General features: G+C 41.4%; 1 protein-coding gene across 1 annotated transcript in view; it reads right to left on the reverse strand.

Annotated features, from left to right (window-relative positions):
- arhgef10la (Rho guanine nucleotide exchange factor (GEF) 10-like a) overlaps positions 1-15,684 on the reverse strand; it is an 89,809-nt gene that overhangs the window by 3,381 nt on the left and 70,744 nt on the right. Inside the window, exons 19-22 of the mRNA XM_080027029.1 lie at positions 12,335-12,546; positions 11,261-11,418; positions 8,412-8,554; positions 2,532-2,703 (exon numbers count right to left, since the gene is read on the reverse strand). Coding sequence (XP_079883155.1) covers positions 2,532-2,703; positions 8,412-8,554; positions 11,261-11,418; positions 12,335-12,546 — 685 coding nt within the window. The remainder of the gene's footprint in view (positions 1-2,531; positions 2,704-8,411; positions 8,555-11,260; positions 11,419-12,334; positions 12,547-15,684) is intronic.

The following is a 15,684-nucleotide window of genomic DNA, read 5'->3' on the forward strand; positions in this document are numbered from 1 at the left end:
ATTCCGTTTGAGATCTGAGTGGTTTTAAAATACCAAGCTTCAAAGTTTTCCCCTCCTACTGTACACTGCAAACTGATATACAAGGTCTCTTTTATTGGTAAAATGACTGACATTCAACAATGTACTTACAATTCAGATATAATAAACCTTTCCGTAAAAAGTAAGGCCCCATGGGCTTTTGGTATACTCCCACACAGGATTTTTCAATTATTTTCTCCTCATTTGAACCAACACATTTACATAATCATATTTACATTGTTTGAAATCATATTTTGTACCCACATAGTCATCAGAAGATGTGTGTATAAAAACCATACAAAAATAGACAATGTTGCACTTATATGTTTGTAGGTGTTGTGTATTGCTGTCCATAACTGATCAGATCAATTGAGGTAAAGAAGGTTGGTTAGCCACTACTGAACTGATTCAGTGCATTAGCGAAGGGGAGATAATAATAGCACATTCTCAATTTACACTCAGATGCTTTGTTTCCACTGAACAAAAGGGCTGTTGTGGATTTATTTTTTGCGTTTCTTCTGTGGTCCCTCAGCTCTTGGCTCCTCGATTTGGCCTAGTTATCTATGCACCCCATTTACCATAATATCCATGGAAACTATAATTGAATTACACCAGCACCCTGATCACAACTAAGAAAATGCTAGTTTACATGTGTTAGCTGCATTTGCTCGTTTGTTCTGTGACAGGCTCCAATTATGACGACTTGCATGACCGGCTCATGACAGTGTCATTCATAAATTCATTTTGCCGTCCAGAACTTCATCTTTGCAACATAACCAAACTTGGCACTTTACCTCCACCAGTGGTAATGTGAAAATGAGCATAGACAACCTTTAAGAAAAGTGATAAGAGGGATCAAACAAAGGCACTTCAGATTAAGGAGGTCTATAATAACCTCTAGCAATCTTGCACCTCAAATTGCTGGAGCCATGCACACACTCAGCAGTAGTGTTTAGTGTATTTAAAGAAAAGCGGCTTATAAAGAAGATTTCTCCCAAAGATAAATGTATCCCTGTGATATGTCACTGAGGACTCTATTTTGGAATATAATTTTTTTCTCAACCTAAGGGTATAACTTTTAGAGGCATTAGTAAGTGATGAGATCGCAGTTTTTACCCTGCTCGCAAACTTCTGTTGTTTACAGCATCGGAATTCCCTATTGAATATAAATCACATTAACGGGAAAGGATTAGGGGGTATCATTACTGTATGTCCTAGCATAAGTCAAGGAGAAACCTAGGGGAGCGGAGGGGCCCATTGTGGAGGGAAACTATCAGTATTTCAGCTTCTGCGAGGATCTCCTTTACTCTTGTGAGCTGAACAAATCACAACTTAAGATCCTCTTTTCTTTGGCGGACTCTGAAGACATGAACCGAGCAACTCTTTTTCTTTCACCCCTTGGCTTTCCCCGAGGGCCGAGCCTTGAGGGTGTGCCACCCAACCTTGGAATCTGCTGCATATTGTATTTATACATCACATAGGGCAACACTGGCGCTGGGAAGAAATAACCTCTAGGCCACAGGTTTCCATCGGATGCCATGGCCATAGGAGTATATGTTCTACCTGAAAGTCTACTCTCAAACAAATAAAAAGGTGAACTTCGATCTTAGGGAAGAGTTTTGTTGTCTGAAACAAATTCCCGTTTTTAAGACTTATATGACTATTTCTTTACTCAACTTACACGAGAAACTTTTTTTTTGTTGTTGTCTGATGAGCTAAAGTGCTAACACAGCTTTGTGTATTGCTCTAAATACATCAATCATGGACGGGGGTGATTTTCTAAATCCAGATGCATTTATATCACTCCCAATAAAGCTCCAAATTAGTTGCCACAGCCTGGACATGTCTGAGGCAAGCTGATATTGAGTCACATGATGTGATACATATTTCAGCCTTCATGAAGGAAGGCACACTGGAAGTGATGGGCTATCTGTGGCATCCTAAAAACGAACTGCCGAGAGAAGAAGTGAGACGGGAGTTGAGAGGATTTTAAAGCAGAACAGATGAGATGAAACGGGTGAGTGAGAGGGAGAAAGTGGGCCAAAAAGAAAGGAGGAATATTAAGTCAATAGGGAGGAAAGTGGAGGGGTACGTGTAGAAACAATGTGTAAAAATGGGCTTGACACTACAGAGGCATGGACGTTTTAAAGAAAGACAAGAGTGTTTCCATGGAAATCTTCAAGGCTGCCATTTTGTTGCTCCTCGATGAATTTATTATTTATATTTATATTAATCTCGGTCTCACACTCCATGGATTTGCAAAGGCTTGAGGTGGATATTTATTCAGAGCAGTCCACCGAAACCGCAAGTGTCAAGGAGCAACTTTGACAAGACAAGAATACAATTCTTGGGAGAAGCCATAAGTGTAAAATTGGTGCCCTCCCCCCACCCCATTTCTCGTCCTAAAACATGATTGTGTGGCTTTCTTTTACACAAAATAAGTATCTCAGCTGCACTGCAGGAGAGAGGTTGATGGAGGTAAAGACCAAATGTGATGTGTGATGTGTTTGTACCGGTGTTGAGCAGCGTTGAGCGCGTTGAAATGTTGATTTCCTGCAAAAGCTCCAGTGTTTCAGTGTGAAAGAGACGAATGGAGGAACCCTCGGAGAACGCCATCCACACTCCTCCACCGGCACATGCCATGTGTGCCACGCTGACCATTGGGTCTGGATGGACTTCAAACTTCTGTAATGGAAACAACAATACTGTTAGAAACGAGGGCATCAAGTAAATTAAATGCCAACATAATCAACAAATATCATTATCTCCACAAAGAAAAGAAAAAAACTATTTCAAAACTGAAAGCTTGCTCTAGAATTTCATCTACGTGTTTTTTTTAAGATATTTTTTGGGCATTTTTATGCTTTATTGATAGTGCAGAGAGATAGAGGTGAAATGGGGCAGAGAGGGGAGTGACATGCAGAGAACGACCGAGGGCGGGAATCAAACCCGGGTCTGCTGCTGGGCCCAGCCCGGGGGGGGCGGGGGGGGGGGGGGGACGACGACGACGACGCCCTACCAACTCAGCTAAGCTAAAGGGCGCCTCTCTTCTATGTGTTCTTTTAACGAAACAAATATTTTAATTTTATTTATTTATTATTATTTACTACTTTAACCTGATAGAAATTCATTAAAAAATAGTTAGTCTTTTTCCTTAGAGCCTACCATTCTGCAAGGAGTTTAGCAACAAACAAAAAACATTTTCCCCATCTCCGTCATTAATATGCATTTGGTTATTTGTCCATACTTGTCTAAACAAAAGGCGTAAGGAAGACAGAAAAAAAATAAAGAAAGAAGGCAGATGGGAAAAAGGAAAGTAATTGCACTCAGGGACTTCATAGAAATCGAAAAAATTAATTATAGCAATGATACTAGATAGTAATGGATTTGATATTTACATTAAAGCATTACCACATAACGGTCATGGTTATATCACAACCTGATGAGGTCAGTCAAGGCATCCTGAATCGTATATTCAGTTGATGCTCTACACTTGCTTCTCTTTAAATAAAGTCTGTGCCGCTTACTTTTGTGATTTACAGAGTCCCTGACACACAGGGCATATTTTTGCATCATTCCCCTGGCTTCCATTTTTTTAAGGAGCACAATAGAAAAAGAGAGTTTCAGGCATATAGTCATAATGAGTAGCTTGAAATAAATGCAATGAGCCTTATCATGGCAACACATGCAGCCCCTGCGGTCCAATGCGTGACAAGGGCTGGTTTGGGGATCATTTTGGAACTCATATCACTGTCAAAGCATAATTTGCACAAGTCTGGGCAATTAGTCAGTGAGAACAAGTGAGTGAAGATGAAAATGCACCCCCCCCCCCCTCCAATCCCAGCCCAAGTGCACCGGCGGACAGGGATTACCACCTGTTCATGTGCCCTTGCCAGTGGGGCCTCCTTTGTTTGAAATTTGCAAAAAGGAAAAGAACACTTTGATGTGTTTTCCTCTTTTAATTGACTCCTCAGCAGTGGGTGCCTGCTCTGCCTGGGAATGGATATTCAATGAATGTCCTTCTTATTTCAAGCACAGCCACCACCACGAAACTAGATATCAATAATAGAAAAAAAAGAGTGAATTTTACCTACTAGTAACACATTGCACTTCAAATGAGTTGACAAGTTTGTAAAGAAAACCCTGCTGCATAATTATATAATTAACACATTAATCATCATCAAGCATGGTAGCTTTTAAAAGGAACTTCCAGCTAATCAATGGCTGACATGCTGTAAGCGTTGTTTGCCATCTTGCTTAACATATGTTCGAAACCACCTGGAAGGCATTCTTGGAAACAACATGAACACCAGCAGTCTCATTTGACTGGGATACCCAGGGATGTTTAAAAATGGCCTGAACATGTGTGTAGATAATTGACTTAATATTTGTAAGAAAATACCGTTTTACATACATATCAATTCACATTACCGCCAATGAGGAATAATAGAAATCTAATACTTTGTCATGGATAGAGGCCAAACATGTCGAGTGCCCATTGCACTCAAATATAAGATGAGTACAAGCCACCAAGCGTTGCCCCAAACCAACAACCTGGTATTAGTCTTCTGAAAGCAGCATTGCTTACAGAGATGAGGGGGTCAGTGGAGCTTGACAGAAGTGATGTGCCCTTTCTACTCAACTCAAGCAGTGTCACACTTACAGCAACATCCCTCCAATAGCTCTCCAGTCTCCACCAAGAGCAGAGTTACAAACACTACAGCTGGTCTGAGCAGCTCATTAGTCCTTCATTACGTTAAGTGACAAGGTGTCTTTGTCCTTTGCCGAGCGCCAAGTCCACACCTCCAACCCTGAGCTGTGATCGAGTGGATGTGTGATTGATAGGAGAATGCAGGTAGAAAAAGAAATAGTAATGTGATAAGGAAGGACCAAGGCTCGCTTGACAGTCGGTATTGATCAAAGACGTCCATGTATGTCCTACTTTATTAACTTGAGGTTACATGGGAGCGACTTAGACCTCTACAAAGTGTTGACGTCTGTGAAGCACTGTAAAAATGCTCTTAGAAACTCACGAACAGAAGCTTTGAATTGTCTGAAATCATGAGGTGAATGTTGGCAGGCTGGAACAAAATTAAATTTGAGTGTAAATATCAAACATAGCACTTGATTATCATCCGTTTAAGTGTAGCCTCTACTGTGTGGCCAGCTACAAAATAAAATATAATTTTAATTGTTTGAGGTAAGGAGCGCTCAAAACACACTAGTAGTAGGCTAATAGTGAAAACAAACAATTGCTCCAGAGGGATTAGCACAAAACGGTGATTAAAAGGGACAGGGTAAATACCAAATAATAAAAGAGTTTAGAAAAGAAGTCGCTCTACCCTCACTAATAAGTGGAGTAAAAGGGAACACTAAAACACCAGTGCCGAGCAGCTGACTGGAGGGGGGAGAAACAAAAGGACTCCAGAAAACAGAGTATATAGCCTTCTAACCAAAGAGTCACTGGAAGTAACTAATAAGAACAGGCCATACAAGTCAGCCAACCTAGCTAGCCAGTGCCCAAGGAAAGACCCAAAGAGTATTGAGTGACTTAGGCAGACAGGCGCTTGTGGGGCTTATCTTAGTTTAGACACATTTGTATTAACCCACAGTGTGTGTGTGTGTGTGCGTGTGTGTGTGTGCACGTGTGTGTGCGTACGCGCGTGCATGCATGTGTTTGTTAATTTGTGGCACAAAGTGGACTTCATGTTGCATTACCTTTTATCACACAATCCCTGGAAAACTGCAGAAGATTGTATCCTCACTTGCACTGAACAAAGCAGAGAATGTTGCTCCTTGTGTTCCTACCGTCAGCAGCTCAAAACATAATGCGCTGCTACTTGCAGCTTATGTCCCAAGTGTAGTTCCTGGGTAAGAGCTGCTGATTGTGCTCCTTTCGGGTGTATGGGTTGCGCGGGATATTTAAATTGCAGTACCTTGGTTAGCCACTGTGTCTGAGTTGACTTGCTGCACGATTCCCAGATCTATTAATACACCCGAAAATATTGTGTTAAAATGTATTAGATTGCCATGGATATTTGAATGGAAAGCCGTGGTCCCCAGAGGATAAATACTAATGGCTAATGCTGACAACCTGATTCCTGTAGTGATATATTTCAACAGTTCATTATAGATTATAGATTATAGAATTTTGTACAGCTATTCCTACTTCCACAGTGATGTGTCCAACCTACTGTGGTGAACCGCTGACTACTACCATCTTCCATCACTTCCATGATATTAGGTATACTTATAGGCTACTTTGTATGAACTATGAAACCTTTTGTGACAACTTTACTTTTCCTCAAGCACAATGAGGAGATAGAAAGAAATTTGACCAATAAATTGGTTTGGTCAAACGAGACAGGCTACAGTGTCTGGCAGTGCCATGGATAAATGATTCAAAAGTGCAGCGAGTTTGACCAAGTATGTCCTCTACAGATCCCGGATATGCACCACAGCCCCTATGAAGTCAGCCCCCCTTGAGTCCACATTAGTGAGAAAAGACAAGGTTAGCAAAGACGTAACCAGAGCTGACCTGTTAATCTCTGTGGGAGATACAGTGAACCAGAACTGTGCCTCCACTGCGCGGCCATTCAGCTGATTAAGCTTGTGTCTCTGGAGTACTGGGCTAGGAGAAAGAGGTTAAGGAATAAAAGGGAGCCATCCCTAGCTCAGTCCACTCTTATGATTATGTGGAGCTCGAGGCAGACTCAATAAGCAACTGTCTCTGTATGGATCACACATATTTTTCCAGCTGCTTCTTCCAATGTTGCAACTTTAAGAAAAACATGGATATGAGGTGTATGCATTTTGTTTTTATATTAGTGTTTTAGTTGGTTTGGTTGTTCAAAATTCAGCATGATATTTATAAATGTCACCAAGGTTTTCTAACAAAAACAATTCTACCCATTTAAACAGCTTTGCACACCCACACATCTGGGAACTATAATTAAATGGTAATGGTTTGCAGTTCCCGCAAGTGAATGCCATATTAAAATTTCACCCAGAAGAGTTTGTTTTCCTGTCATTTATTATTGTCTACCTCAGCCGGAGAAGTCATCTCCCTCTAATGACACACCGTACCAATGAACACCTTGACTACACAACAACTGGAAAGCATGAAGGAGACAGGATGGATTTCTGGAGATAATTATGTATGTGCATTCCTGTTTCCTTTCCTTACTCATAGCGCACACGAAAACATGAAGCTTATTTGTGTGTCAGAGCTCCAGCAAAACATACAACACCTACAAAAGGATTTGATTCGTTGTTCATGCGGCAGCTCCAGGCAGTAAATCTCGATGATATCACAGATTACAAAGCCGGCTCTCTAAGACTGAGTGCATAAATCTTTCCACAAAATGTTCCTCAGATGCTGCAAAAAAACAACAAAACAACTGAATAAAAAGCATCTTGTGAAGCAAGTTTCACTTATGAATCCATCCATTTAGGTCTTCAAAACAATGTTTCAGTGAAGACTATTTATCAGCTGGGGAGGTGGGTGGAATCAATCTTGAAAATAGTAATGGTAAGTGTGTAAAAAAAACTAATACAGAATGGAAGGACTTTTTTTTTTAAATGTAGGACATTCAATTTAACCTATACTATAAAATTGGGGCATCTTCCTAGAGCCAGACTTGGGAGTGAAGCTGTTCCACTGCACTGTGTACCCACCACCTGCAGGGACAGACATTGGGATCCAATACATGTTCAGCCAGGCGGCAGGCAAAGGCGCTGGACTTAGGCCCCTCTGACCCCTGGCATCGCAGACTGATTCCACCAACGTCCACTGTCTGGTGGGGGGGACCAACCAGAGCCAGTGCAGGAGGTGGAGTGGTACCAACCAGATGGGCTCACATATGGCACTTTGGTCTGGAACCTAAGCTCCTAGCAAGGGGCTGGACACTCTCCTTTTCCTAGGAGGGTTGCTTCTACTGTGTCGCTGAGATTACGGCTCTGACTGTTTTTGCACCAAACCGCCTTTTTGGACTCTCTGTATAGTGTCTTCAAAAAGAGTGTGAAGACTCACCCACATCCCTGGCAGAAATCCCCGGGTATTTAAGACACTCTGCAGCAGCTAGGCACCATGTATGGAGGAGATTTGCCTTAAGATGCTTAAGGCTGTGTGTGGACGCCGTTGGGCTGTCTTGGCTGAAACGCCTCTTCAATGTCACATGGGGAGCATGAGGAGCAATGTGGATTCTATCCTGGTCATTGAAACAGTGGACCAGCTCTGTACACCTCCTGCAGGGTTATTAGGGGGCCTGGATCACGGGATAATGGAATTTGCCCATCCAGGCTGCTTGTGTTTTGTGGACTTGGAGCAGGCTTTCACATTATAACAAGGTAAACTACAACATAATGTGCCAAGCAATAATTTAGTTATATACCTGAGTGTTGAGGCTGGAGATGTCCATGACTGTGACAGAGTTCCCGCAGCTTGCCCACACGGAGTCATCTAACACCAACAGAGTCCGCACTGGTTCAGAGCCAAGGCTTACACATCTGCAGGAGTCAGGGTCCCAAAGGTCATCTAAGAAAGAAACAAAAGTGAACAAATACATCGTTCAAAACTACAAGTAAAATACCACAAGGCTTTAAAGAAACCACACGCTATCACAGCCTAGCCTGCAGATATATTAATAACCTCTGAACACATGCCCCATTTCTATTTGAACGTTGTCACGTTTAGCTTTTTAATGCAGCAATTACTGCATCAGTGAAGCACTCAGAGTGAAGGCTTGTTTCCCTTCACTATAATGAAAAAAACAGTCACAAGAGAGAGAGAGAGAGAGAGAGAGAGAGAGAGATGAACTACAGCTTGTCTTAGTACAGAATGTGGACTTCCATTAGAATTGTCACACACTGTGCAGCACATTGTTTGCACCCCGTGCCACCCACATGCTTATGAGTGGTGTACACTTTAATCCAATTCACAACTTATTTATCGTCAGTTATTTTCTCTCTCTCTCTCTCTCTCTCTCTCTCTCTCTCTCTCTCTCTCTCTCTGTCTAACTCTTTCTCTCTCTCTCTCTGTCTAACTCTCTCTTTTTTACTTTAGTGATGTGAAAATGAAGCAGACCTTTCTTTCCTTTGAGCTTTTATCATGGGGCACACGTTGCCACTAAGCACATTATAAAATGAATTACATAAGCATTTCCTTTGCGCCGTGTTAATGAAGCAAAATTAGGGAAAAGAGTGCACCCAGCCATTTAATTAACATTCTGAGTTGTTTATTTCTGCCTTTTATAGCGGAATAGCTTCACAATGCCTTCTGACTTCCACAGGTTAATTGCTTGGCATGTTATAAAGGTCATTTTTCCACCTTTTAAAAAATTCACTCTTGTAAATGTCCCTCCGGCCCCCTTGCACTAAGCAAAGCCATGCCAAAACATCTCCCTTTTTAACACAGGCGAGGACCGGACCAACTTCTTTGTCTGGTCTAGCAGAGAATTTTTTTTTATTATAAGTTGACATGATTTCTGATATGCATATCACGGTGAGGCTACTGTAGCTGTAGCAGGAGAAACATATGTGTCATGTGTATTCACGCCCTTTCTGCCTTGGCATTTCGTGGCTACTGCCCACTTGTTTTTAGACAGTAGAGCACACCAGTCAAGGGCATAAATCCTTAACAGATGTGCCGAATCCACAAACATTCCCTGGAAACCTCCAGAGCTTTCCTCCTGTCTTTTTGTACAAAGCATGAATAGTAATATTTAATCGGCATGCAGCAGCTTGGTGTAATTAATCATCCTTTCTGCTTGGGAGGAGAGAAGAGCAGGGGAGGAAGGCACGCATATTGACATACTGTGTGGCCAGGTAAGAAGAACCTGGTGAGAGAGCTATTGTGCTCCCGCTGGCTGTGAACACTGCAACCCACTGCTGAGATGATGTTAAGCCCCTCTGGCCCTGTGCAAAAGCTGACTAAACATGGCATGCCATCTACCACATGGTGTGTTAATATCATACGTATAAAGCAGGTGTCAAATAGGAGTAGGAATAGGGAGTATACTATGATGGTAAATTGATTCTAAAGCCAACGTTTCAAGACTAATATCATTTAACAAATATGTAAATAGGTTTACTGAGAAATGCATCACACATGACACATAATACTAATATGTATAGGCCACATGAATGGAATAAATTTAGATTTGAAAAACAATATAGCCTATGTTTAATACAACGCTGTTTTATATATGTATAATGCATGATAACAGTGAAACTAATTCATATTAATTAATTCGCTGTAGGAAACAATACTTTTGTTGATGAACAACCCCCATTAGAAATGAACAATAAAAAAACGTTCCAGTCCATTTCACCGTCACATCTCATTGAGAGGGCGGCTCACATACAGGTACCCACTGTATCTACAAAAGCAAAAGGGACATGAGGCATTGAATGACCTCATATCAGTGAATAACCAACAGTGTTACAAATGTAATTTACTGTGAAATTAATATGCCCTTTTTGTCTAATTGTGTTTGTATTGTATTGGTAAACACTAATAGATACAGTAAATGCAGGAATTCACACAAAATATCAATGGCAGACATAATTACTCTATGCACATGTGTGTTGTCAAACTATATTAAGTTTTGGCTTAATTTGTCATGGTATTGTTGTGGTCACAGCAGCCCGCTGTGTTTTCCTCGTCTGTATCTGCCACTCCCCCTGTCTGTCTCACTTCGCACCTGGTCCTCATCTGCAATCACACTCACCTGGTCTTCACCTCCAATCAACTCCCCTTCATAACCCGTGGATTCCTTGCTGTTGGCGCCAGATCGTCCTATGCGCTACCGTGGTAACTATTACGTACCTGGCTCCAGTTTACTGTTCCCTCGCTCTCGCTTACTCGTCTCTTGTTTCCTGTGGCCTGTAGCTGTTGACCACAACCTAACTTTTGTTTTTCCTCTGCCTGCAGTATCCGGATCACTCTCTCCAGCTTCCCGGCTTTGGTCTCCCCCTGGCTCCCTCACCCACTACCTGCTTCCCCACACCATATATAAATAAACCTTTTTTATATAAAACCTACTTCGTCTCTGTCTGCTCTTGGGTCCAGCATCGTAACCATAACAGGTATTATACCATGTAACACATTGTCTTTAAAGGTTCCAATAATGATTACACATCCTCACTCCCATAACAGGCCATACTTGGAAAATGGCAAAAGGCAACACTATGTTAAGACACAAATACAGTCTGAAAACAAAGCAATCTTTGAGGCACTTACCACTGTTTCTTCGTCCATAAACCATCATGGTCCCATTCCGCAGGCCTGCAAGCAGGAAGCTAGAGGAGTGCTTGAGGCACAGCACAGGGCAGCCCTCTGGGCTATGGAGGGTCAATAGGCATTGTGCTGCAGTGTCCACACTGCCGTAGACCAGTATACTGGAAGAACAGCAACACAAGCCAACATGATAAATGAGTGTCATTTGAGATGACAGAGTGCCTCGTTTTCATGCAGTTTGATTTAACAGTGCACTTTGGAGCAACGCATTGTGTATGTGCAACCACTCTGTCTTTCTCATGTTTGAAATGTCATCTGAACTTTGTTGCATCTTATTGTCTCCTGCAGAATGACAAATGCACATCGCAGTTTGTTTCTCCCTGTCTGAGAAGAAAATGTTAAGAAGCATTGGAGCTGACAGAGTTCTGAGTTTGCTAAAATTCTGAAGTGTTTTTTTTTTCTATTTCACAGCATGTCTTTTTCTGTTTCCCTGGAAGGACACTTACATTGGAAGGGAATGAGTCAGCATACAAAGCTGATGACTTGCTTTACTGTACATTACTGTAAATGAAAATGACAGAGAAGCGGTAACATTATACTTAAATGTGAAATTTGGAAAGAAAAAACATGGAAGATGTAGCTATTCACTGAAATTATGACAAGAGACTTAGTTCACACAGTGGGGATTAGAAGGTTTGCAGATCTGAAAAGGAACAGTACGTTGGCAGCAGCACTAGTATTGATGTTGTGTTGGGGTATCAACTCTGATTTCCTGCTTCAGAAATATTGACAAGCAAATCTATGAAAAAGGATTAAGACAGGATATCATTACACAACAGATGTGATGTAAACTGAAAGACATTTGTCTTTCCATAGATCACATATACGTTTGTGCTTTTGTTTTAGTTTTTTAGTTTTTTTACAAATGATTCATTCTATTCTATTTATTCTTATTTTCCGATATGGCAAATTTCAAAATGTCACCTCGTTCTTTATCAACACAAAAGCTTGGTTCTCTTGTTCATATCAGTGCAATGTGTCTGTCGTTTTTTTTTTTTTGCGATATGAGATTCTTACCGCCCGTCGTCTAATCCTACACAAATGTTGGCGCCGGTCCCTGAAGGGGCCTTTTGAACTCCGGCATCCGCTTCCTCGGCCGGAGAAGATTCTGGCACATATTCAACACATCGGACCGCAGAGCCGACCTGCAAGCTCTTTACAGCCCTTGGCGTGGGCCTGTTGAGGGAAAATATCTCTATCTGGCCCTGGGAACCTTCTCCGCCAGCCACCTGTAGGGAGTACAAAAATGCCTGGTTGAAAAAAAGGTTGTGACCCTATATGCTAGCTATGCTACCAATGGACTTACCGTAATCCAAATTCCATGGGTAATAAACTATTCGGCTGAAACAGAGGAACATAAAGAAATAGGCAGTGCAGGGAGTAGAACCAGGTCAGTCGGCGTTTTTTTAGAGTATGCTTGCGAAGTGTTCACTGTCTTTGTCAAATTGTGGAAGCCAGAGGGTAATGTGTCATTGTTTAAACATTCTACACCTGTCAGCAATGTAGATAATATCAAAGAAGTTCAAATCCATTATCCTTTCAGACCTTGTCGTTTGTAGTCCTCCCTTCAATTTTTTTCTGAATATCACTTGGAATGTTAAACACATTATGTAATGGATTCACAATGTCATCCGTAGAACATCAAACAATTTTTCTAAAACTCTGCGATCTTTTTCATCAGCGAAGAACACAGAGGCTCTCGTCAATTCTGAAAGGCTCTCTGAGTTGCTTTAATGAGATCAAGCAACTGCCCACCCTGTTGCTGGAGTTGGTTCATGATAAAATTAAACTAAAATGTTTTTTTTTTGTTTAACTAATCTGAAATAACGTGTCCAAGGTCACACGGAACACTTCTAATGCGCTTCTGTCAGTACAAATAACAAAGTGAACGCAGCCACACAAATGCAGCGTCTGAAAGCTGTGAGCCTCGGCTGGTTACAGCTTGGATTGACTGGAGATTTTATACTATTCAACGGCAGTAGATGGCTGTCCCTTTTTCGCAACTTGCGAGAGCACAAGTTGCGAAAAAAAAAAACTCCCTAACAAACAAGAAAGCCACCTCATTTATCAAGTAAGGGGCACCAATCATAACAAGATTCTCAATGCGACTCAAACCCCTAACATACAGTACTTGATTTCCTATGTACCACCACATTAATAGGACTTTGTGTAAGCCTGTCAATGCCAATGCTGAAAAAAACAAAAACAAAAGACACCCTCCAACCTATCTGTGATGCATTTTCAATTGCTTTGGCACCGCTCCAATTTCCAAACAATTAAACGGTCGCTGTGGGTTTTCAGAATGATTTATTTCATTACCGTTATGTGAGGCATAGGTGGATGTCCAGACCAAAATACAATGTCCTTCTTGGGGAAAAGAGACGCATGGCTGCTCAGTGCTAGACACCGACAGATGTATTCACTGTAGGATTCACATCGAATGAATGTGACATGAGCTAAATATAGTCTTTAGCTCTTCTCCTCCACACTCACCCTTATTTGCATGCAATCATTTGTTTGATTTGTATCAGCATGCAGAATCTGGACAGGGGGCGATCCTGTGGGCTCTTGAGAATGAGCCAGAACAAATAATGGTCTGTTGCACAGGGTGAAAAAAAAAAGATATGGAGGGCTTATCTTGCAGCAAGGAGCCGAAAAAGCATGGCTTCAGGTGACTTTGTGTAACCAGCCAGAGGCATGCCCACCCTCCCCCCCCCACGCCCAGACCCCTTCAAGATTTATAAATTCACGTGTCCATATGCACACCACCATGAGCACTGTCGCCGTCAACCAACACTTTCTATTTCTCTTTTCCATTCGACCCCCACCTCCACTACTGATATCCAGAGCAAATACTGTGTCCTGACAATGTCAACACTACTTATTTAGTGGAATAGATATCTGGAGTTGTGCCCTGGACAGATTTCCCTTCTCAGCTCGGGAGAAACAAAAACTTCCCCAAACAGTTAATGCTTTTGCCAGCATTAATTAAACTGCTCAGGCTGCAGTGAGGAAGCGTGTGAGGCTGGCCATGATAGCGTGCTCTGCTCAATTGTTGCTTAGCCGAACTGAGGCGAGACATTGGCAGCATTGTTCTTTGGCTATTTTGCTTCCATAACATGTCTTCTTGCGTACCAGTATCAATAAGAGGTCCAAAATGTAGGTGCATTAAGGTGTTTATTTTACTAAACCTTGTCTGTTTGTGTCTGGATATTTCTCCTATACAACCAATCTTTAACAGTCATTCTCTCAACATTAGTTCTACAACTTCTAAAGCACTTACATCAACTACACTTTATTAACACTATAGTCTAAAGGTTGTACAGAAGGATGCGTTCGTATGTTGGTAATTGTTTGGTTTATGATAGCTTTTGTACTTAGAAAACAACCTGAAAATGCATTTTTAAGACCTGTACATAGTATTTTCTGATTTAGAAAATGAAAAAAAGGCTGTATCCTAAATCTGTTCAGTAGAAACGTTGTACACTAATATGTTCAGACATACTGTATAATCTGAAATACTATAAAGATGTTTGTATTTCTGAAGAGATGCAAATGCATGCATATTATGTTGGATATTCTTGAATTTGCAATTTATTCAAACATTTCTGAAAAAATGTCAATACAACAAATTTTTAAATCTAAGCTATCAACTGGCAATGTTTCATGATGATATCTTAAGAATTGCACCCTATTAATTTGCAGTGTCTCGCATTAAGAAGATAAAACCATCAATCTATGACATACAATCTGAATTGGACACATTTCAAGTCCACCATAACTGGCTTTTGCTAGAAATTCTAACTTCCTAAATAAGTGTATCATGCCCACGAAGGGAGACATACAGCAGAGTTAGTGGTTCTGTGTTGATGGGGAAACTGGGACAGGGGAAGGTGAACGCAAACAGGGAAACACTGGGGTATCAAGCTGCTTAGACACAATGTCATTACTCTGATCAAAGCGCGGAGAAATCCCCATAGCCCATCTCACTTTAACATGATTAGTGTCATCCCTTATTTGACAAGCCTGCCAGGGAGGTAGAACCAACAGGGGGCGGGAGTGCTCAGCCACTAATTATTCTTGCTGGATCGGTAGGCCTTCACTATTATTTTTTTAGTGGTTTGTTTTGGTTGCATGGTGTAGTGTACACTATATTGTCTGTGCTAGAAGAAGGTCAAATGTGCTATAGGTTTCTGGAGAGCTGCTTGTCCTGTTTGCAAGGTTGGTTTCCACAACTTTGGAGTACGCACAAATGTTCGGCTTAGTAAATTCACTCTTGAAATTGTATATCCCATTCATTGGTTAGAGGTTGTTGAGCGATTAGATTGACAGTTTGAATAATGTGGGAATAATGTCCTTAAAGACAG

The sequence above is a fragment of the Ammodytes marinus genome (assembly GCF_949987685.1).
Source record: "Ammodytes marinus genome assembly, chromosome: 4".
NCBI lineage: Eukaryota > Metazoa > Chordata > Actinopteri > Uranoscopiformes > Ammodytidae > Ammodytes > Ammodytes marinus.